Source organism: Cynoglossus semilaevis, chromosome 18 (genome assembly GCF_000523025.1).
Source record: "Cynoglossus semilaevis isolate Cse_v1.0 chromosome 18, Cse_v1.0, whole genome shotgun sequence".
Taxonomy (NCBI): domain Eukaryota; kingdom Metazoa; phylum Chordata; class Actinopteri; order Pleuronectiformes; family Cynoglossidae; genus Cynoglossus; species Cynoglossus semilaevis.
In genome coordinates, this window is record NC_024324.1 from 4846036 (window position 1) to 4869436 (window position 23401).

Sequence of the window (23401 nt, forward strand, 5' to 3'; positions counted from 1 at the left end):
CATCACAACAAATTAAAACAGAGGCCATCATTTGTGGTGCAGCAGCGTCACATGAACTTTACACCCACTCTCAGGGATGTTGCTACTTGTCTTTCCGTTTTGGTGTGACTGATACAACAAAGTATTTTTCCACTGCCTCACTGACCTAAGTGGTAGAAAGTCATTGAAACGAAACTTATCTCAGATCAGTTATAGTGTCCAGCACGCACACTTCCTGTTGACCACTATTATAGATTTTGGGTGCATATGTTCTTGCACAGTTGGAGGTGCCCAATCAGCAATGTGCATTTTTCTGTTTTACCATAAAATCTCACATGTCTATCCAACTATCACAATTTAAAATGGAATCATTTTCGGAATCACAAATACATCCATTGTCTCTCCTCCCGTTACTGCAGCTTCAGTTTAAAACATATTGGTCTGAATGGAAAGCTTAAAGCCATAAACAACTTCTTAAAAACAAAAAATAGAAGGTGAACCTCTACATTAGACTGATGAATACATATCAGTGATTGTTCTGAAAAAGAATAATTGCTAATAGTTTGTCTAAATTAGATTGCGGGACAGTGGCAGGCTGAACAAAACTGTTCTTACACTAGGTGGCAGCAAAGGACTTTAAAAAGTACTTATGAACAACCCACCAAAAACCCAGCTTTTGAGGATCATTTTGCGAGTCTGTCTTCCACTCCTGTGGGTATATTAGGGTTGTGTTCAACTAAACAGGCCCAGGTTTCACTAGTAAACGACTCTAAAACAAAAGTAAGTTCAGTAAAAACAAGGACAAGGTCTATGGCACACTGAAGGTTTCTGATGACAGTCTCCACAGCTTCAATAACAGGGCTGGATGCTAAATGCTTGCCTTCCATTGAGATTTAACAAGCAGTCTCTTAATATTTTTAAAAAAAATGAGCACAATTAATTTTTTTTTTTTTTTTTTTATTCAGAGGCATTTGACAAGTGGAGCTGTGTGTGAGGGAAGGTGAAGGGGCACAAGCATGGGTTGCAGAGGGGAGGAGGGAAAAATCATGCTGCAATTAGTTTCAGTTTCCAAAAAAACTCCAGGACCCAGTCCCCCCCAAATCATCCCATACCAAGAGGATGTTACAAATTACACAGCCAAGAAATGCTAACAGAAGAAAACGGCTACCAAATCAGCGCATCAGTGTAGCTACTGTGAAAGTCAAGAGGAAATGGAAAAAAAAAAAAAGACAAAAAAAAGACAGGACTTGTTTTTTGTTTTTTTGAAGTCTCACAAATCAGAAACAAAAAGGTAGGTCTTCGAAAAGAAATGTTTTTTTTTTTTTCATTTTAACTATTGAATGCAAAATCAAACATGATTTGACCTTTTTTCCACAAAAAAACCCAAGCAAAAGTCCAAATACATGTAAGCCACTCCACCAAAAACAGAAAGCAGAATTAAGCCAAAAAGAGAGTATATATAAACACTTGCACAAAAGGAAATTTGATCACTTTCTATCATTTCCAAATCTAGAGAATAACACGGGGTCAGTTTAAGTTTCCATTCATTTGTAGGGGACACATGAAGAGGCGTAAAAGAGAAAGGCTGGAGGCGGACTAAAGGCGAACAAATAGAAGAATGCCTCTGCTTCAAATATGTGTCTAAAGAGGTAGATCAAAACAAAGTGTGGACGAGGAGGATGAGGGGCAAGAGGGCAGGGGGGGTGGTTTGGCAGTTAGAAAGCCGGAGGAGTCAGGGATGGTTTTAAGTATCACTTGTGCCCCTCAGTTAAGCCTGGTGGTAGTATGGCGCGCCCATGTCAACAGAAGTGTTCAGGGGACTGAGGTAACGGTGCGCGCTGGCGCTCAGTGGGGGCAAGGAAGGGAGAGGGCGGCAACTGGGGCTGCAACGAAACCCCTTCCCCTTCGCCAAAGACCCCCTCAGCTGAGGTAGACGGCGTTCTACTGTGGAAGCATGGATACACTCAAGCACTTTTACCACAATCAATATATTTACATTCAGCACTGCAGAGACAAATGAAGTCAGCTGTAGGTGCATTTGATTTATCTCCTTAATTCTCAGCCTTAAGTCTGGGTTCAGTCAGTTTGGTGCCTATTTCTGGCCTATTTTCCCTGCACTAATAAATTGAAGCATCACGTTGCATTTTTTTGGGCTACAGAAAAATGTCAATTTTTATTCAAATCATTATGCTAAAGCATAAAATAGGAGAAAAAAAAAATAACTAAGGATGTATCAGTGCGACTCCCCTCGGCCCTGACCATGCAGTGAGTGATGTTAATACTAAGTTAATGACCAGTGTCATTTTGAAATGATGAAGCCTGCTCTATGAAATTAAACCTAAAGTCAGGCTTGGACCTTATTTACTTAAGACATTAGTCAAAAATGTGGTGACAACAGGTGGACACTGCAGTTTCTGGAGCCACTACAGAGGACCATCAGTCCACGTCCATGAGCCTGGTAGAGAAAAGGAAATTTACACAAACTAAAGTACCATCGACGATAACCATGTCAACCTCAAAACTAAAAAGGCATTGCTGCTATTATTTATGGTTAGCATCGTGTCTTAGTTTTTTTTTTTTTTTTTTTTTTTTTTTTTTTTTTTTTCAGAAGATGGTGGACCCCCCAGGGGAGAAAACTGAGGCCATATTCTCTGGTAACTCCTGTCAGCCGCCAGCTGAGGGGGTGCCAACTCTCGCTCTGGCGCCGCCATGTACAAATAGACTTTATGTACAGGGTCAATCTTTTCAGTCACACACACATGTACAATGCCACCTGAAGCACCAGAGTTGAAAGCAAGGTCAGTTGGCAGCTGACCACATTTTAAATTTTCTTAAAAAAATAAAAATGTTCAAAGACTATCAGCTTTATAAAGTATACAAAATACCACAAAAGCAAAATAAAAAAAAAGAAAAGAAACATTTTCATATATATATATAATCATTTTTCTTCTCTTCTGAGGTACGAGATCCTGAGGTAGTTACGTAAAATGCATATTTAAATTGATTTTCCGGGGCAGCAGCAGCTCGGCACCGTTTCCCTAAGTGCCAGTCGTGGTGCTGCCCTGAACTCTAAATATATATATATATATACACACATATATATATATTCGTATATATATTTTCATCTATCTATCTATATAGGTCTATCTATAAAATGCATCCAATTTTATAAAATGCCACTATCATTACGAGGGCAGAGAGCCCAGTATAATTCACCCCTTCAAGGGTCTTTATCCTGAAACAAGAATCTTCACCCCAACCATGGCCCAACCCATCTGAGCCAAATCTCCCCCAAAATAAACCTCTCTGCTTGTCCAACGGGGACCTTGATAGAAATGCCTTTTCCTTTCCACAGAAAAAACAAAACTCATGAGAAAGCTTCATCAACCAATCAAACATCATCAACAAGGGGAAACAAAAAGAAAAGAAGGAAAATCAAGTGTCAACTAAATGTGAAGTCAACCAAAAAACATCAGGTTTGAAGTACCACACCAGAGGGGGTGATGGGAGGGCGCTCCTTATTTCTTCTAGGCATTTCTAATGTAAAAAAACAACCCAAAAACATTTTAAACACCCAAGAGTGGAGGAGAAGAACGGTCACGGGGTGCGAGGACAGGTGACATTGGTGGGAGCCCTCTAAAGTCCTTCTTCCCCACCGCAGAGATGCAGAGAAGTGGGCTGGCTAGAGTTTTTAGAGGTCAAATGTCTCTGCTGTAGCCACCCTGCAGAGTTCAAGAAAGACAAAGAGAGGCTGGGTGCCTGGTGGTAACCTCTGACCCCTGAGATGATCATTTCAACCCCTCGTCTTCTCTCCCCCCCTGGACTCTACGGCATCTGTCCCTCTGTAGGGTCTTCTGGCAGATCGAGTCACCATCCCTCCTGGTCCGCTGGATCTTTACTTCCTGCGGGGTACTGGGGGCTGGGGTTATGGTGTGGGCTTGGTCTGCTGCTGCTGCTGCCTCTTCACATGGGAGAGAATTTCCTGGATCCTTCTCTGAGCCAGCTGCACAACAGAGGGAATGTATTCAGATCAGAGTCTCCTTGAATTTAAAAATTCAAACACAGAAACAATGCTTAAAAAGAGAAAGAATTAGCTTGATTTTGTTGCACCCATGTCCATCATCACATACTTACATCAAACCATCCACCAACCACCAAATCCATCAAAACCTACATTCAGTATATATCAACCACACCTTGGTTTTTGTCCAGACAATGCTCACCTGGCACGCAAAAAAATGACCGTTAATCTTGACGACAACATCGTCGTTCTCGTCAGGCGTCTGGTCCCTGGGCACTACTACGTCTGCACAAGACATGTTCTGAAGATCAGTCACCTGCAGCCAGAGTCCAGAGCGAGAACGTGAGAACATGGAACAAAGCATAAAACCAATGTTGAGCCAAATCGGCGATAGCCGGATGAGTACACCTGCTTACAGTTTTTCCGCCTTTCCCGATAACGCGTCCAGCAGCACAGGAGGGAACCTTGATGTGAGCCTCCAGCTTCACCTCTTCCCTAGGTCCAAAGAAATTCTCTTCCTTCAGTTTGCTAAAGATGCGACACTGAGCCTGCAGATGTTGAAGAAGTGCAGACTTCAGATTTAACCTGATTCTGAATCTCAGGTGCAGAAGAAAAAAACTTACACCTGACACTAATTCTACTGTAGCATGATGTGTTATTTGTGTATTTAGAATTTATTGTAATCAGTTGCGACAATACCTTAAATTGAGCTTCTGGAGGTCCATTGATGATGACCATTCTTAATTTGGAGTCCATTCCTTCTGCAGGGGCAATCTAAGAGGGACGAAAAGAATAAGACGAAAGCCATCAACTGCTTGTTATCATTTGCAATCCGAACATTTTTGGTTCTCGTCTGTCACCAACCTTTATCGAGGCTCCAGCAAAGTGGGACAGCTGTTTGATGTGTTGACCCTGTTTTCCGATAATGGCTCCGACAGCAAGGGCAGGGATGAACAGGTGAACCGTCTCAGACTCTGGATGTCCCTGCTGAGCACAAACACTTATGAACTCCTGTAAGATCGCAAAGGACTAAAGTTGGCGATTAGAAAATGCTGATGCTCCTGCCCCCTGCTGGAATATGCATTCAGATGTTACTCATTTCTGAAGGGTCATCATGTTCCAGACACATAAAAAAAGCAGGGTTTTTTTTTTTTTTACATTTTTTAAATTTCCATCCGTTACACGGTGGTCTGACAACAGACTAGTGTTTTACACTGTCTTGTTTCAAGAAAAGCTACAGCACATCTGTGGTTTTGGAGACGGATGTGAAATAGATTTTGGACATCATCCAATATCCAATCAAAGTATCAGTGAAGAGCACGCACACCAATGGGTTTTGGCTGCTTCAAAACGATGGAGAAAAAGCTTTCAGCACCAATGATGCTTCACTCGCTCTTTAAAACACATGCATCTTCCCCTGAACAAGCAACATTTTATATTGTAAAACGGTTTTTGTTTTGTTTTTTTAAAAAAAAGGGGGCCCCTGGTCGAGCTGTCATTCTCCAGCACTTGTTTCCATTCAGCATGTTAGACTCACATCCTGGGCTTTCATGTTAAAGATCAGTGGGTAACAGGCAGAGACTTTAGTTGTAGGAAAGCCCTGGTCCCTTATCCCGCAGCGAGCAGCCACAAGCCGTGCAAAGCACATTTTGGGACGGGTGACTTACAGCGAGGGGCTGGCTGCTCGCCGGCGGCATAGAAGCCCAAAATGCCCCCTCGCCCCCATAAGGACTGCTCTACAAACACAAAAAGAAACATTGAGCTGAACCCGTCAGCTTGTGTTGTCAGGACAGTTGTAGCTGAAAGTGTCCTGAACCACGATGCCATACAGTGAAGTTTTTTTTTAAAAAAAAAAGGAATTTCAGCCTGTTTGGACAAGACTTACTCCAAATGAACATCCACCCTGGGCTCCTGAAGAGGGGACGCTTGACACAGAGGGACTCATGCCTGGTGTTCCAGTTGGGAAGAGACCCAAAGCATTTAGATTTAAACCAGGAATCAGGTTGGACTGAAGCTAGAGGGAAAAGACGACAACATTAGTCGGTCTGCTTGTTTGGCAGTACAGTGAATAATATCAAGTCATTCTGGAAAAAAAACGCATTTTTATATATTCTGTTAAATTCACCAGTGGTGAAGGGAATAAAAAACAACAACAAAAAAGGTTGGGCAAACATCTGTTGGAATTCAAAATAAGAGCTTACATTCATAGCAGCCATGTCGCTGTCGTACGCCTCCCTGATCTTAATCATCATCTCCTCCTGAGCTTTGGTGCACGCTTCCAGGTTGCCTTTCACTGTGATGGTCCGCTCTTGGTTATACACGGTCAGGTCATGATATCTGCACAGATTGATGGTTTATGATGATATATCAGAGTGTGAACTGCCCGCCACAAATGTCACTACACCATAAAAGCGTATGAAATACTGATAATGGGACAATAGTGAACAATTGTCCAAATGGGCTCACGGTGAGATTGTGATCTTGGTCCCAGTGTCCTGCTCGATCTTCTTGAGGTTGCGCCCTTCCTTTCCAATTAGTCTTCCGACAAAGTTGTTGTGTGCAAGGACCTTCAGTGGCATCTCCTCAGTACTGTAAGGCAGAACAGCAGCGCGACATTCAAACAACACTTGCCGTCATCATAAATTCATCTAAAGACAATTGTCATACATCAGTATTTAATAGGGCAGTTGAAATTAACAGTAACTATATACTGTATGATTAACATAATTTTAACCTCTAGAAGTAACATTCAAGACTTTTGAAGCAGCCCAACGCCATGTACTTCACATTCACACTACACTGTCTACAACAACTACAAAACGACGTACAACTTTGTATCGATGGCTTCCTTCTGCATGATTTCCATGATGGTTCTACAGGCGCTGGTGCATCCCTCTGGGGTGGAGTGAATGGTGATGGGCTTCTCAGCTGCACCGGCGTTCTCCTTCCTGTGTATGTCAATCCTACAAACCAGAAAAAAAAACATGACTGAAGGTTAATGCGTCACTGCAATTAAAGAATTTGGATCCACCTTTCTGCCGGGCGATGACCACCTACTTTGAATGCGTTTGTTTAGTGATGTTGCGGATGGTGGCGCCCTCCTTGCCAATGATAGCACCGACAAACTGTGTTGGGACTAGAATGCGCAGAGGGACGTCAGACTGCACTTTAGGTCGGGCACCAAGACACGGAGAGCTAGAACGAGGAGGTCCCCGTGCGTTGAAGCCTCTCCTGCCCACCCCCGGAGGACCCTCTGGTCCGGCCTTTTCATCTGGGATATAGGACACTTTCAAGGCGTACTTCTCCATCATAGTTCCATTTAGCTTTTCAATTGCCCTAGAAAACCATAGAACATACTTAGAGCTGAGCATTGAAAAAACAAACACACTGGTATTATTACAGAATTGCTATTCAAACACCAAGGAAGTGGTTTTTCAAGTAACCAATCAGAATCAAGAGTTACACAAAGGATAATCACAAGCAAAGGTCAAACTTTAAAAAAAAAAAAAAAAACTTTGTGATTTGAAATGAACTGGTCCTGTTCACAGACTACGAGCACTGGTGCTCAATCACAAACACTGGTGTGATTCCCGTACACCAGGGGCACCAAAAAGCTATTTACTCCGTCCCTCTTCAATACACACACAGCCATCATGCATGACAAATTAAAATGGACTGCTTTTATGGTAGGAAGAAATCTGGTGCACTGCATGGACAACACATTCAAGAAGAATGCTTCAGCAGATCCTTATTAAAACACTGAACCGGTCAGGGACACGTGTATACTCACAGTCTGGCCTGATCCTTGGTTGAATATCGGACATTGACGACTGCGGTCTCTGTGTCAGTGTTGACTGTGAAAGCACAGAGAGAGGAGTCAACCACATTCACAGTGAATTACATTTACAGCAGGGAGTCTCTTTCATGTGAAAGTGTCAAATAAACTAATGAAAGTGGCTCCTGAGCTAATAATAAAGCAGATAAAGACAAATTGTGCAACTGCAATAAGACGCGGAACAATATTTCTGTAGCCCATTAGGTCGGTACTAGGAGTAATGAGGTGGGATTTAACAGACGCAAAAGCATCACATGGGCATAGTATTTACCTTGTTCACAGCTCTCTACTGATCCGTACTGAGCAAGCGTACTGTCCAAAACCTGGAAGGGAGAACAAGAACGGTCATCATAAATACGAGGGAATTTAACTTGAAAGATAAGACCAGGACCTGAGAATGAGCAGAAGCTCATCTGTGGGAACTGGTGTCCAGCTCACTGCCAGGACACATTTTTAACTACATGCTTTATGTTCTGCTCTCTTCTTGTTAAATGCCTGTCTCTTTTGAAGTGTGCTGAATTTAATTTAACACAAAAATGTCAAAAATGTCTTTTTTTAAATAAGATTAGTGACCATTTCTGTTGGAAGGACACAATTAAATGTTGTTCCGACTTATTTGATAAAATATGCATAAAAGGTTTAAAATACAACATATAGAAAAAAGGTTAAATTGTCCAATACTGCAAACTACACTGAAGACAAAAGCAGACTTAGCTGGTCTTCTGCCAGGACAAGAAACCACATGATTTAAATTCATTGATGTGATTAAAAAAAAAAAAAAAAAAAAAAATGTAGGCAAGTGAGGGAGCGGGGAATCTCGAAGCTAAGCTAAGACCTCTGTGACCATGCTTAGTCAAACCTAAGGCCACACCCCCAAGAGCTCAACCCCACTTTCTAGCCAACAAGACTACGTCCCTGCCCCCCCCACTCCACCAACCAAGCAACCTCCCGCCTCCCTGTCATCTTCTCTCCCCGCCATTGGCTGATTCCCACAACACTACGAGATCCCTGAAGCTAAGAGCTGTTGGCCGCTCAGCCTGTCCATCTGCCGGGTCTGGCCAATGGGAATCCAGGCCATTCAGGAAAGGGTGGGGTGCATTCCAGCAGGAAGCAGTGACTGGGGGAGGGGTACGAGTTCATGCTACACATTCTGTGAATCAGAGCACATGGAGGGGAAGGGGAAACGGTGTAAGCCCACCCACCCACTACAGCTTGCGAACACGTCAACACTCGCAAGCACTGTTACTCTAGCTGTGTGTTCGTCTCTCACAGCCACAGTCCCTGTCTTATCAACCTGATAACATACAAGGCCTTCGCATCAGAAGATCCTATTCTTTTCCAGCACTATTCTAACCGCCTCCGAGGAGGAGAAACCTCCATGTCACCTTCTGAGCAGGCAAGCGGCTCACTATGTCCGTACATATGAGGAACATGGGTGGATCTGGAGCTGCAGCGGAGGGACATGCGTAGACAAAGCGAGACCACCATTACAAAAACACTGAGCCCGTCTAACCATTTCATCACAGCAAGCTGAAATCTGAAGTCATGTACTAAACCTAACAATTTAGAACACAGAACAATGCGTGCAGTGTACCAGGAGAATCTTTGTTAGGCTTCCTTATTCTTTATGGAGCAGAAAATTAGACAGGAAGAGAGACAGAAGGGGAAGGGAGGGTGACATGAAGACGTTTACTGACATAAGAGTGTCTAAAAAAATTATTCGGAATTACATTTTAGACATCTGAGCAGAAACAATTCACATGTGTCGAGCACATTAGTGTGTAGTCGGACAACACAGGAGGTTTTTCACAGACTGGGAAAGGATGAAAAACACGTACTACACAAACACACAAACAGTTGCTTAACAGTTTTCACTAATCAGGCAGTGGCCTTGAAATCCGCACGTTACAGCTCACTGTTTCTTTTGATTTTAGTCCTCCTTACGTGACAGCTTTTTGCCTCCTAACCCTGGATAGAAGACAAACCGTGGGGGACAGCATCTGAGATCTCACCCTGATCTCCACCGTCCCCTTTTTTTATTGCTTTAGCTCTGTGTTAATGCCACAGTTGAATTCTACCATGACATGCAGCAGAGAGCAGTTTCAACCATTAATCATCAGCGCGCACAATTTAACACGTTACAGCAGACCACGGTCTAATTATTAGGACTTAAAAATTAATTGGACAATTATTTTAGTTTATCATATGGTCCATAAAATACAAAAAAAAAGGCAGGAGAAAATGCAAACCTGAAATAACAGCCCGTTTGTTTTGTGCACAAAGCAGAAATCATGGGACAATTTATAGTTTTTCAAACAGAAATTGTTTTGTTTAAAGTTACACTAATTAGTCATTGGTTTATTGGCCAACTGTTGCAGCTTTAATCATTTACACATTTTTTTCCCACAATGTTTGTGTTTATTATATTGCAAACATGTTTTTCATTGTCCAACTAAATATTTCTGAGAAATACTGGTTTAATTAAAATAATAATTACATTGCTAAAATGTATTCATTTACAGCCACAGCATTCATTAACACAACGACAATCAACACCATTCTGCCAGGTGAAAACACTGCAGCACAAATTGGACAAAGTTTCATATTTAATGTCCAAAATTTGCACAAAACTGAAGGCACGGAATTCCTTGACCTCTTCAAACTTTGCAGGGAATTGCAATAAAAGTTACGAAACAAATGGTACAAACATTCAAAGTATTTTCTGAACATTCTGAAGTTCAATGACTTGTGTTATTCAAATAACACAGGACTATTTTTTTTGTCTATGCAATAATTAACAGAAACAATCAACGTTCACTTCAAAACCAGCTCGCAGTCAATGTAAATGCGTTAGGTCAAAAATACACCGATGATCAGTGTAGTGAGAAAACAACTCCTGAAAACATTCACTGTGATTCTCTTAGCAATTGTCTTTTCTCAGCATCTTACACATTGATGTTCTGACATATTTACTCCCTCAAAAATGATAATCCACATTCTGTGGAAATGGTTTCAGGATACAGGTTTAAAGATGAAGAATTGACAAACAAAAAAAAAACAAAGAATTAAATTATTTTTGGATTTTTCCACATACACAAATGTTTTTTCCCCCTACGTAAGCTACAACCGTACTAATGACTTACATAGGAAAAAAAATAGGAAGGCCTGTCCCATTAATCATCAGGAATCCTTAAGACGGGCTAGGTCAAACCTCTTCTTTAATTAATGTTTCACAACTAATGTTTTGTTAAGGGTTGAGGAGGCTGAGAAACAACAACAACAACAAAAAAATGACAATAACACACTGCAAAGAGACAGAAAACAAAACAAAAGGCAATCAGCTGAGCGCCTGTTTCTCCATGACCACACTGCCCTCCACCATTTATTTCTCTTCAGCATCATTTTTAATGGAACCCTTTTGTGACTTCTCACCTTAAACATCCACCTGCGGTGACAACTACACCTCGCCAAGTCATCGCTACGAACCACACTCCATCAATTGTGCGTCTACGATTTCCAAGATAAACTATTTTTAATCAAATTACAGAGCACATGCTCTCAGTGAAACCTGAAGGGCGACAAGGTGACTCCGCACGACCAAATGAGGCCAGTTGGCGCACGCTCTTGTGCCCCACCCTTTAAGCAGTTAGCAGCCAGTTAGTACTCACCTCCCACTGCATATGAGGAGGGATGTTCCTGATCTGCAGTTTACAGTTCCTGGAGAGGGAGAGAATAAGGGGGTAAGATGAAGGTGAGGGGACGGAGGAGGGGCAGTGATGAAGGAAGATGGGAGGAAAGTGGGGGAAAGGATGGAGAAGACACCATTAGCTACAAGAAACACTGATCACAATTATACATGAGGAAAATGCATTTTCTGAAGAAAAAAAAAATCGTTCAAACTTTAATATTGACTAGAGCAGAGAATCTGACATGACTTTAAGCCCATTCTAAACAGCAGGTGCATGAGGACAGCATGGGTGAAACATTAAAAACAATTTGAGGGAAAGAATAATCTAGACCTCTGCGTGTCCTAATTGATGAGGTTAATTCAATTTCAAATAAAGACAAAAATTCTATCACACCAAGTTTCCCCAGACCAAAAGGAGTTCCAGAGATTAAACACACCAGTGAGTGAGAGAAAACCAGGCCGGTGAAACAGGACATTTTTACCAATATATGGGTGAGAAAAAAAAACTGGGGCATAAAGTAAAATACACAAATTGTTGTCAGTACAATTCACATGGAACAGTATCACCAGATTTCAGCCACTGCGTGGTTAAAGCCCACTCGTTTTAAACCACAGGAGACACTTGACCAGGAGCATCCAGCTGTTACTAAGAAGATGTAGGCGGGAAATGTCGTACTTTTTTTTTTCCTTCACCCCAAAATATCCACTCACCATGTTCACCTAAACTGCTTCTTTCAGGACAATAAAACTTGACTGGATATTTATTTGGTCTACTGTCCTTATACTGGTAACAAGGATGGAAGGGACCATTGTTTTCAGAGTGTCACAGTAGGTAACGACCTGACTGCTTTTGGCCTGCTTGTGATTGTTGATTTCAGCATCAACCGTGAGCATGTGAATAAGCATAAGGCCATAAAACTAAAAAAAACAAAATACGACTTGTTTTCCCAGTGAGATACACACCATCGTTTGTGGAAGTAGCAATTGTTTTTTAGCAAATGATCCTGAAGTGCACAAACAACAATCTTAGTTTCTCTGGTAACAGCATGTGCAAGTTATGGTTAAAGACAAGGAATAAACAAACATTTAATAATAGATATATACATGTTTAAATACAGGAGCAGTTGGACCTATGGATTCAATCAGTTTCTTTGAAGATAATTTTGTGTGCAAATTAAAAGGCAAATTTGAACAATTCTACATCAACTCACCATAAAAAAAATAGAAATGTCTGGTGTGTGCAGTCCCTACACACGTCCATCACAGAGCTGCTATGTATTTGTTACGGAAGCAACCGGTGCAAAAACTACAAATGAATAACTATGCATGAAAATTTAGGATTAAAATACAGAGTTCTACACACAGCAGCAATGGCTGCATGTGGAGGATACACAGATAGCAGAACTTGAGGATCAATGAGTCACAATTTCAGGAGTGTCTGTCTGTTTGTGGTTGTTTTCATTAAAAAATATATATATATCGTCTATTGACAGGCACAATTCCAGAAGACAAAAATGTACATATGGTTAGAAGCTGAGGCCGGAGAACACACACAAACACACACACTGAGAAACCAAACCCTGACCTCTAGCCATTTCCACACAAGCTTTACAACGTGATCTACACATGTTGTACATGTGCAGCCAAATTATGTGAGCTTGTGTGGACATAATATTTTAACACAACCCAGAAAATTGACAAGTTGACAGATTTTTTTTTTTTCTTTAAAAAAAAAAAATTAAATAAACAAAATACACATTAAGATCCATTCATAACTTGTTTTTAATGTCAATTCAAAATCAATGAGATTATTATTTCTTTGAATTTCTTACCAGCCCATGTAGGCAGTTTAATGTATAGTATAATGTGCAACAGGGGCCTGAATATGGTGCCTGAAATTCCACAACGTAGCCACTGTGACCATAACGTTGCAATCAACAGGTCGAAATATTTATTTGGAGACACCATTCGAAATGGTAAAGAAATTTCCTGAATAACATTATTAAAAGGAATTCAAGTCCTTTCCGGTCCAGTGAGCCATTTCTGGCTTATCCGCTTCTACATGCACATTCTGTGTGCTCTGCATTGCAGTGGGAACGCCATGCTAAATGTGCATGTGCACATTTAGCAAGCACTACCAGCCAGATCAACCTATAGCTACACACAGAGGTAGTCAGAAAGGATATGGGATGGTGCAGGGTGGGGGTTGGTGGTGGTATCCATTCCCTGGTCTCAGCAAGAAAAATCACTGCTGGGGGAGTAGGAATGAGCGGGGTGTGGAACAGGGGATGGCTACCCCCGTTCCAGAGAAGTGCAACAAGGGCCTTCTCTGGCCCGTGGGGGTGGGGCCCTGTTGCCATGGACACGGACAAGTCCACTGACACAGGAACATGTAGAGTGGTGTTAAAAGTGGGAGGGGGAGCAGAAGGAATGGCCATGAGTGGCTGGTGTTGGCTGATCATGTGATGACCAAGAGGAGGCTCCTTATTTACTTTTAAAAATTGACCAACACTGCGCACATTCACGCCCCCTTCCGTCAACGCCCGGCTGAGACCCAGTGGTCTGCCTTGTCCACATTCAGTGGCCATAGAGACACGTATGCACATCCCGGAAAACAACAGGGAGTGCCAAGCGTAGTACCAAGACACTTAACCACACCTATATTCATCTCCATTTTTAAATCATCCCTAAGACAGAAGAACTGCAGCACAGAACGACCATGGAGGGTGAGCAACATGTGATGCGTTTACTGCTCATGTGCAGCCATGACGAGTCAACATGCAGAGTGGCTGAGTGGCTGAGCTCTGGTCTGACCTCCACTTCCTTAGCTCCACACAGTAACCCAAACACCACTTCAGTACATTTGAGCCTGAACAGACAAGTTCAAGATTTGTTTAAAAAAAAAAAAAAATATATATATATATATATATATAATGGGTCATACCTGTTTTCACGCAGACTAAAGCACTTCTGACTTGACACATGCAAATACTTTTGCATGCATTTTACAATACAAAACAAAGTAAACAGATTTGGGTTTAACAGCTTCTGTAAAACTGCTACTTTCAGAGTAAAAACAGGGGATTGTGTTCATAATCCTGTGCCACCCCTCAGCTTCAGGCTAAATTTTAATTTACGTTGCGAGGCCCCACGGTGACCCTTTGACCCAGTATAGTATATAGTCAAAAGCCATGTCTACTAACAGTGTCATGGACTCAAAATGAAAGCTAAAACTCAACTCAACTATGACTCATGTTTACAGAAACCTGGGACCAGGAACCTAACATATCAACGTCAACATTACTACTTTAAACAAGTATTGCTTTAGCAGATTTACTTTTAAAAAAATAATAAAACAACTTCATGCAGTAAACAAACACCAAAAGTCAGGGTTTGTCCAAGCTAAAATTTAAATGCCACCATGGCAATAATATCCTGTTCATAAAGTGAACTTGGATGATATTTAGGGTTTGAAGACTGAAAGGAAAACACAAACAAATGTTTGAATGCAAATTAAAAATACAAGGAGAGTCGAGGGAGGACGTGGGTGAGAGGATTAAAAAAAAAAATTTCAAAACTTCTACAAGATATTTTGAATTAATTTAATGTCTTTACCATAGATCATAAAATCATCCAAATATGTTCAAATAGCACCTATTAAATAATTTAACAGATTTTAAGACAAACCAGGGATTTAACTTTAAAGACTGGGCACCAAATGTATAATTCACAATTTAGAGTATATCAGCACACTTCGTCTTTGGAGGATTTTACTTTGGTCCCCTTGTTTTTAGAACTGCCATTTTCCACGGGGGGAGTTCAAAGGTTAAGTCATGGCGAATGCCCAAACACCCAGCTGATATTTTCAGGCTGGAATGCAGAGAGGGATTCCTCTTTACGTGTGTGTTGCCATTCACAAGTGCTGTGTTCCATGTGCAATGGGAGGGCAATTTTGCTTTTTTGGAAATGAAGCTGAAACTCGACTCTTGTTGCAGCCATGGCCAACACAGCACACCCGCTTACACACAGCAACGTCACCACATCGTGCTGATCAGCACCATTTTGTGAAGGAACTATGTATAAAAAATAAAAAACAAAAATCCCCCACTAAGATCACCTGGACGATTAACGAAGGCTGCGAATGAGCGAGTCCACCAACTACTAGAAAACTGACGTGGCGTTCAGGTGCAAAATAAAATGCACGTCATTTTTTTTAAAACACAGTCTGGCAACCTTTAAATATTTATTGAAACCCCGTTAAGTAGTATTGTTTTTTAATTTTTGAAAACGTGGCTCGTTTATTTGCGTAAAAATGCATTTTATCAATGCAAATCTTTAAAACAAAATCGCAATAAACATTTAGTCACACTTACGTACATTTATATAAAAAAATACCACGCCAATTAAACTAACAGAAGACGTTTTAAGACCATTAAACGCCACATGTCACTAGTATAAATACACGCTCTCAGAGCCAAAAATGAGCATTTCCCCTCATTCGTCTGCTACGCAGACATGGCGAAAAATATCTGCAGTTCACTTCCTCACATGTGATCATTGGAATGTGTGGCTGCGGGGGTCAGAACTCTGAAAAGTCGGCTTTTTCGTGACTTGGGGCCCAAACCTCCCCATTCCACTCGCGTTTGGGAGTCCATCTCATGCAAGAGGAGGGCGGAAGCGCAGGGCAGGCAGAAAGAATGACGGGCAGATCCTTCTCAAATGGACGACTCCAGCAGGCCTGTGTTCGCCTCCAACACTGCCTGCTCTCACTGTACAACACTCCTTTGTGGCAGTCAGCACACTCGACTTTTACCAACCGCCCTGGGGTTGCAGCGCAAATAATACCAAGTAAAACTACTACGTGGTGCTACAATAAAACACACAATAGTGGGCGAGCGATTTACAAGACACCAGCATGTGCTAGTCAGGCAGTGGAGGGCTGCTTAAGTCATGGCGAATAGGAGGAGGGGGAGTCCCTGCTTTCATGGACCACCCGGAGTTATTTAGAAAATTATGTTTTAAACCGAAGTCACACACACATGCAGTCAGCTTAAAAACACATAAAGGCTTCTGGTAGCAAGTAAACGGAGAGAGACAGAGAGAGAGAGAGAGAGTGAAGGGGAGTAATAGGAGTGTTGGGTGCAAAATAATAAATAAATCTTGACCTACCTTTGACGTTTAGAAACCGAGTGCTCAACTTCAAGAACTTGTCCATGGAGTTCAACTTTACCTAGAACACCAAACGCAGCAATTTTATTTTCAAAATAAATATTAACCTGAAACACTGACATACGTCTTCACCTCATTGTCTTATATTTAAAGTATAAATAACGACTTTTTTTTGGTCGTAATACGTGCGAAATGAAACCAGGCACATGCAGACATGGCGGATATTTCCTGCACTGTGTTTCATTACTATCAGGAGGTGATTTAAATCTGAGCAGGGCAAAATGGAGCTCAATACGTAAAATAGCAAATTTAGCTCCAGTGTAACGTGTCCTGTGTGGACCATGGTGAAGTTAGGGAACAAATGACTACGAGGGGCAGACACGAAACGCAAACGGTGTGGTGGTGCTGATGGTGGTGGGGGCCCCGTTAGTAGTTGGCCTACATTTGACCAGCACAATTAAACCACCTGGTGTGTCTGCATGGGCAAAAATGGCTTCAGAATTTAGCGAGCTGTGGTCATTGCAAAAGACGTGCACTTAAGTAACTGGGATGTGAGGCCACGTTTCATTTGCAACAGTTAAAATACAGAAAGTCACTCCTTAAGCCTTAATCTGTACCAAAGTGGACTAGGTGACAGACCCCACAATGAAGCCCAACTCAGTGCACACACACACACACACACACACACACACACACTCACAGTCAGCGCTGCCCTGAACTGCAAATAACCTACACACAACCTAGAGCTTTCGTCTTCACGTCGTGCTCCACCATTAACGTCAGTTGCAAATTTACAAAAGCAGTGTGAGAGAGAGTTGCTTTTCTGGTATAGCTATACTTGTGGGGACTTTTCTAAAACACAGATTCCACAGAATTTTCACAGAACTAGAGTCAGATTATTTTATATATATATATATATATATATATATATATATAATGGGTCATACCTGTTTTCACGCAGACTAAAGCACTTCTGACTTGACACATGCAAATACTTTTGCATGCATTTTACAATACAAAACAAAGTAAACAGATTTGGGTTTAACAGCTTCTGTAAAACTGCTACTTTCAGAGTAAAAACAGGGGATTGTGTTCATAATCCTGTGCCACCCCTCAGCTTCAGGCTAAATTTTAATTTACGTTGCGAGGCCCCACGGTGACCCTTTGACCCAGTATAGTATATAGTCAAAAGCCATGTCTACTAACAGTGTCATGGACTCAAAATGAAAGCTAAAACTCAACTCAACTATGACTCATGTTTACAGAAACAAATGACCAGGAACCTAACATATCAACGTCAACATTACTACTTTAAACAAGTATTGCTTTAGCAGATTTACTTTTAAAAAAATAATAAAACAACTTCATGCAGTAAACAAACACCAAAAGTCAGGGTTTGTCCAAGCTAAAATTTAAATGCCACCATGGCAATAATATCCTGTTCATAAAGTGAACTTGGATGATATTTAGGGTTTGAAGACTGACAGGAAAACACAAACAAATGTTTGAATGCAAATTAAAAATACAAGGAGAGTCGAGGGAGGACGTGGGTGAGAGGATTAAAAAAAAAAATTTCAAAACTTCTACAAGATATTTTGAATTAATTTAATGTCTTTACCATAGATCATAAAATCATCCAAATATGTTCAAATAGCACCTATTAAATAATTTAACAGATTTTAAGACAAACCAGGGATTTAACTTTAAAGACTGGGCACCAAATGTATAATTCACAATTTAGAGTATATCAGCACACTTCGTCTTTGGAGGATTTTACTTTGGTCCCCTTGTTTTTAGAACTGCCATTTTCCACGGGGGGAGTTCAAAGGTTAAGTCATGGCGAATGCCCAAACACCCAGCTGATATTTTCAGGCTGGAATGCAGAGAGGGATTCCTCTTTACGTGTGTGTTGCCATTCACAAGTGCTGTGTTCCATGTGCAATGGGAGGGCAATTTTGCTTTTTTGGAAATGAAGCTGAAACTCGACTCTTGTTGCAGCCATGGCCAACACAGCACACCCGCTTACACACAGCAACGTCACCACATCGTGCTGATCAGCACCATTTTGTGAAGGAACTATGTATAAAAAATAAAAAACAAAAATCCCCCACTAAGATCACCTGGACGATTAACGAAGGCTGCGAATGAGCGAGTCCACCAACTACTAGAAAACTGACGTGGCGTTCAGGTGCAAAATAAAATGCACGTCATTTTTTTTAAAACACAGTCTGGCAACCTTTAAATATTTATTGAAACCCCGTTAAGTAGTATTGTTTTTTAATTTTTGAAAACGTGGCTCGTTTATTTGCGTAAAAATGCATTTTATCAATGCAAATCTTTAAAACAAAATCGCAATAAACATTTAGTCACACTTACGTACATTTATATAAAAAAATACCACGCCAATTAAACTAACAGAAGACGTTTTAAGACCATTAAACGCCACATGTCACTAGTATAAATACACGCTCTCAGAGCCAAAAATGAGCATTTCCCCTCATTCGTCTGCTACGCAGACATGGCGAAAAATATCTGCAGTTCACTTCCTCACATGTGATCATTGGAATGTGTGGCTGCGGGGGTCAGAACTCTGAAAAGTCGGCTTTTTCGTGACTTGGGGCCCAAACCTCCCCATTCCACTCGCGTTTGGGAGTCCATCTCATGCAAGAGGAGGGCGGAAGCGCAGGGCAGGCAGAAAGAATGACGGGCAGATCCTTCTCAAATGGACGACTCCAGCAGGCCTGTGTTCGCCTCCAACACTGCCTGCTCTCACTGTACAACACTCCTTTGTGGCAGTCAGCACACTCGACTTTTACCAACCGCCCTGGGGTTGCAGCGCAAATAATACCAAGTAAAACTACTACGTGGTGCTACAATAAAACACACAATAGTGGGCGAGCGATTTACAAGACACCAGCATGTGCTAGTCAGGCAGTGGAGGGCTGCTTAAGTCATGGCGAATAGGAGGAGGGGGAGTCCCTGCTTTCATGGACCACCCGGAGTTATTTAGAAAATTATGTTTTAAACCGAAGTCACACACACATGCAGTCAGCTTAAAAACACATAAAGGCTTCTGGTAGCAAGTAAACGGAGAGAGACAGAGAGAGAGAGAGAGAGTGAAGGGGAGTAATAGGAGTGTTGGGTGCAAAATAATAAATAAATCTTGACCTACCTTTGACGTTTAGAAACCGAGTGCTCAACTTCAAGAACTTGTCCATGGAGTTCAACTTTACCTAGAACACCAAACGCAGCAATTTTATTTTCAAAATAAATATTAACCTGAAACACTGACATACGTCTTCACCTCATTGTCTTATATTTAAAGTATAAATAACGACTTTTTTTTGGTCGTAATACGTGCGAAATGAAACCAGGCACATGCAGACATGGCGGATATTTCCTGCACTGTGTTTCATTACTATCAGGAGGTGATTTAAATCTGAGCAGGGCAAAATGGAGCTCAATACGTAAAATAGCAAATTTAGCTCCAGTGTAACGTGTCCTGTGTGGACCATGGTGAAGTTAGGGAACAAATGACTACGAGGGGCAGACACGAAACGCAAACGGTGTGGTGGTGCTGATGGTGGTGGGGGCCCCGTTAGTAGTTGGCCTACATTTGACCAGCACAATTAAACCACCTGGTGTGTCTGCATGGGCAAAAATGGCTTCAGAATTTAGCGAGCTGTGGTCATTGCAAAAGACGTGCACTTAAGTAACTGGGATGTGAGGCCACGTTTCATTTGCAACAGTTAAAATACAGAAAGTCACTCCTTAAGCCTTAATCTGTACCAAAGTGGACTAGGTGACAGACCCCACAATGAAGCCCAACTCAGTGCACACACACACACACACACACACACACTCACACACACACTCAGCGCTGCCCTGAACTGCAAATAACCTACACACAACCTAGAGCTTTCGTCTTCACGTCGTGCTCCACCATTAACGTCAGTTGCAAATTTACAAAAGCAGCCTTTGGGACAGCCATTTCCCTGATCCCCACGGTGTCAAAAGGCCAAGTAACTGTTGTGTGAGAGGCAGAAATGCTTGGCTACACCCCCACCCTACAGAGCTGCATGCATTTCTCACAAGGGCCCTTCTAAGTGAATGAAAGCTTCACACACACACATACACACACACTGCAGCAGTTCGTAGCTCTTCTCCAATGCTACTTTTGTTGCTTGTTTTTGCCATTTATACATGTAATTTTGTTTTTATTTTTAAGAAAAAATCTCACCTGAAAGTACATCGATGGCCTTCATCGCAGCCTTCTCGTCCTGGCACTCCACAAAGGCATAGCCACTTTTAAGGAGAAACGGACGTACGTACGGAATCTTCCACTGCTCAAAGATACTTTCGAAGTCCTCCTCGGTCGCTTGTGCGCTCACGTTGCCGATGTATAGCTTATTCATGTTGTTTTGCGCCCGAAAAAAGACAATTGCTTCCGCGCTGAGCGACACTCAGGTATATGCGCGCACGGGTGTGCACTGTTGGGAGTAGCAGCCTAAATCGCCTTCACTACTCACTACGGAGCGGCCGTGGCGTGCTTCCCGGTCGTTGGAGCCACAGATAGATTTAAACTGGCAGCCTCGCGGTGCGTTTGCGCTCCGCTCCTTCGCCCCTTCGCTCTCTCTCTCTCTTTCGCTCTCTCGCTTGCTCACTCTCTCCCTCTCTCTCTCTCCCTGTACAACGCAATAAATAAACGCTCAATTATTAATCTCGCGTCTCCGAACGATGGCGGGCTGTGCAAAAAAAAGGACAAACTACTTTGTGTCTTCCCCCAAACCGTTTTGGCAAACAGACAGAGGATGTCACACGCACGGTAAGGCTGGCGCCCGCCTGTAAGTCCAGGGCATAGAATAATAATAAGAAAAAGCAGAAGAAGGGGGGAGAGAAAAATCCACTGCTATTCCGGCTTATTGAATGAGCCACGTGTTCAAACTACAAATCAGCCCACACGTGAGGAATCTCAATTGCTCAATTAAGTGTTTGGGATTGGGGAAATTGCTCGGGAATCTAGGGTGGGGACAGCAGAGGGGAGTGGAGAAGAAAGGGTGGTTTGGGGGTGGTGGTTTGAGGGTGGGGTGGGGGGGGGACTTGTCGAGCTGTGTGCGTAAAGGGATTCCGTGAGAACCAAGTGTATCTTTACCAGATTCACATTCGCTTGCCTTTCTCTGCAAATCCTCGTCTGTGATTGGCGGGTTCAGGAGGACTGGTAAGAGCGGGACTGAGTTTGCGCACACTCCTGAGCATGGAGGCGCTGATATTGCGGGGGTTTGTGCGCACGGCTGTCTAAAGTGCGTTGCACTCTTGCCACAGTGGAGTGCTGGAGGGTGGGGTCATTCATAAATAATGTTGCACAGTGCTGTTAAGTTGCATATTGAACGTGGGGGAGTACAGGGCAAAGGGAGGGTCCCTGTGCCACTCTTTGGGCCCCCACTCATCGTGTGAATGACACGTAGCCTACAGCACCATCCACATGGCGGCATCCATCTTCTGTGAGTGGAGCCATGCCCTTCCCCTTCCACAACTCAAAGTCCAACAGCGACCCGACTTTTTTACTTCCATACTCCACACAATACTGGAGAGGGGGCGACAGTTGTGTTGCAGCACCACTCCACATGGCTTTATCCAACTTTCTGGCCATTTGGTAGAGGGAGGGAGCCTGCACGATCCGTGTTGAGCGAAGGCACATGGCGAAGTCTGATTGCTGAACCTCTGGTATGGATTTGCATTAAAGAGGGTGGGGTCTCCTGTTTCCCAAGTGCCCCAGAGTTCTATGTAAAAGGACAGCCCAAATAAACCACGTGCAAAATGCTGAAATATTTCACAATTGTCAATAAGACCCTTTGTAAATCAACGTCGAAGGTCGATGGTTCAGGCGATGGGTCGCTCTGCAGTTGAACTAACACTAAAACGTAGATAACTTTTTACCTATTTGTAGGTGAAAGGTTTATGTGCATTATTTTGGCTGTGAGACTTTAATTTTATTTTTTCAATTGCAGTTTTAGCATTTTTTTAAATTGACACTTGTGCATTTTAAAAGGATTAAAGCCTACAACATTATTGTTTTAAAAGTGTTCTTGAAAAAAGATAATAAGGCTTACAATGTCACTCTACCCATATTTTACCTCTTAGAACAGTACAGCCACAGTAGTCCTTTTAAAATAATATTACTGTGACATAATTTAATTAAATTGTGACTAGGTTTATTATTTGACCTTAAAATGTGTTTCAGTATTAATCCAGCAACAGAAAATAATTTGGTAACATAGTGATACAAATACCTATTGCTGTAAACTAGGATATAAAAACATTTTGTATCATGAAAATACATTGTTCACATTTAAATACATTTCAAAATAACTTTACACTTATTTGTAGCATTGTTATGCATAACGAGATTATTTACATTATTTTATTTCATGACTGCACTATAGTTTTAGGAGACAGGGTGTTTGATTTTTTTTTAGATTTATTTTCTTTTATTAATTGAGTTAAGTGTAAAATGATAAATCAAAAATACGGGAAATAAATTATAAAAGACATGTTTTCTTGATTTATGGTACACAACAAACATTGCTTGGCTTCCCGTTTTTACTTTTAGCAAGTGAAAGAAGAAAAGGAACCAGTAGTTATAATTCATGTTCTTCATTCTTGTGGAATGTGATTATTCCTACTTTTTCTTTGTGTGCTAAAACCTTCT

General features: G+C 41.8%; 1 protein-coding gene across 3 annotated transcripts; it reads right to left on the reverse strand.

The window, feature by feature from the left end:
- Window positions 1-1360: 1360 nt before the first annotated feature.
- igf2bp3 (insulin-like growth factor 2 mRNA binding protein 3) lies at window positions 1361-21719 on the reverse strand. 3 transcript variants are annotated; one of them, XM_008331288.3, is made up of 15 exons: window positions 20933-21719; window positions 16693-16753; window positions 11504-11552; window positions 8107-8158; window positions 7791-7854; window positions 7058-7336; window positions 6829-6963; window positions 6467-6589; window positions 6202-6337; window positions 5886-6014; window positions 4865-4987; window positions 4700-4774; window positions 4417-4548; window positions 4203-4316; window positions 1361-3982 (listed from the first exon to the last, which is right to left on the reverse strand). In XM_008331288.3, exons 1-15 carry the CDS (start codon window positions 21105-21107, stop codon window positions 3905-3907), a joined length of 1725 nt encoding a protein of 574 aa, XP_008329510.2. In that variant the 5' UTR covers window positions 21108-21719; the 3' UTR covers window positions 1361-3904. The 3 variants fall into 3 exon arrangements, with proteins under 3 accessions (XP_008329510.2, XP_008329508.1, XP_008329509.1); XM_008331286.3 differs by lacking the exon at window positions 16693-16753 and adding an exon at window positions 19865-19925; XM_008331287.3 differs by lacking the exon at window positions 16693-16753 and adding an exon at window positions 19865-19925 and having other exon boundaries at window positions 4865-4984; window positions 20933-21718.
- Between the last annotated feature and the right edge of the window lie 1682 nt (window positions 21720-23401).

Bases quoted from the DNA above. Each gene is read 5' to 3' on its own strand.
- igf2bp3 (XM_008331288.3), bottom strand. From the start codon at position 21,107: ATGAATAAGCTATACATCGGCAACGTGAGCGCACAAGCGACCGAGGAG. The intron at 4,549-4,699 runs GTATTGTCGCAA...CAACATCTGCAG, and splicing joins CTCCAGAAGCTCAATTTAAG to GCTCAGTGTCGCATCTTTAG. The intron at 4,317-4,416 runs GTAAGCAGGTGT...CTCTGGCTGCAG, and splicing joins TCGGGAAAGGCGGAAAAACT to GTGACTGATCTTCAGAACAT.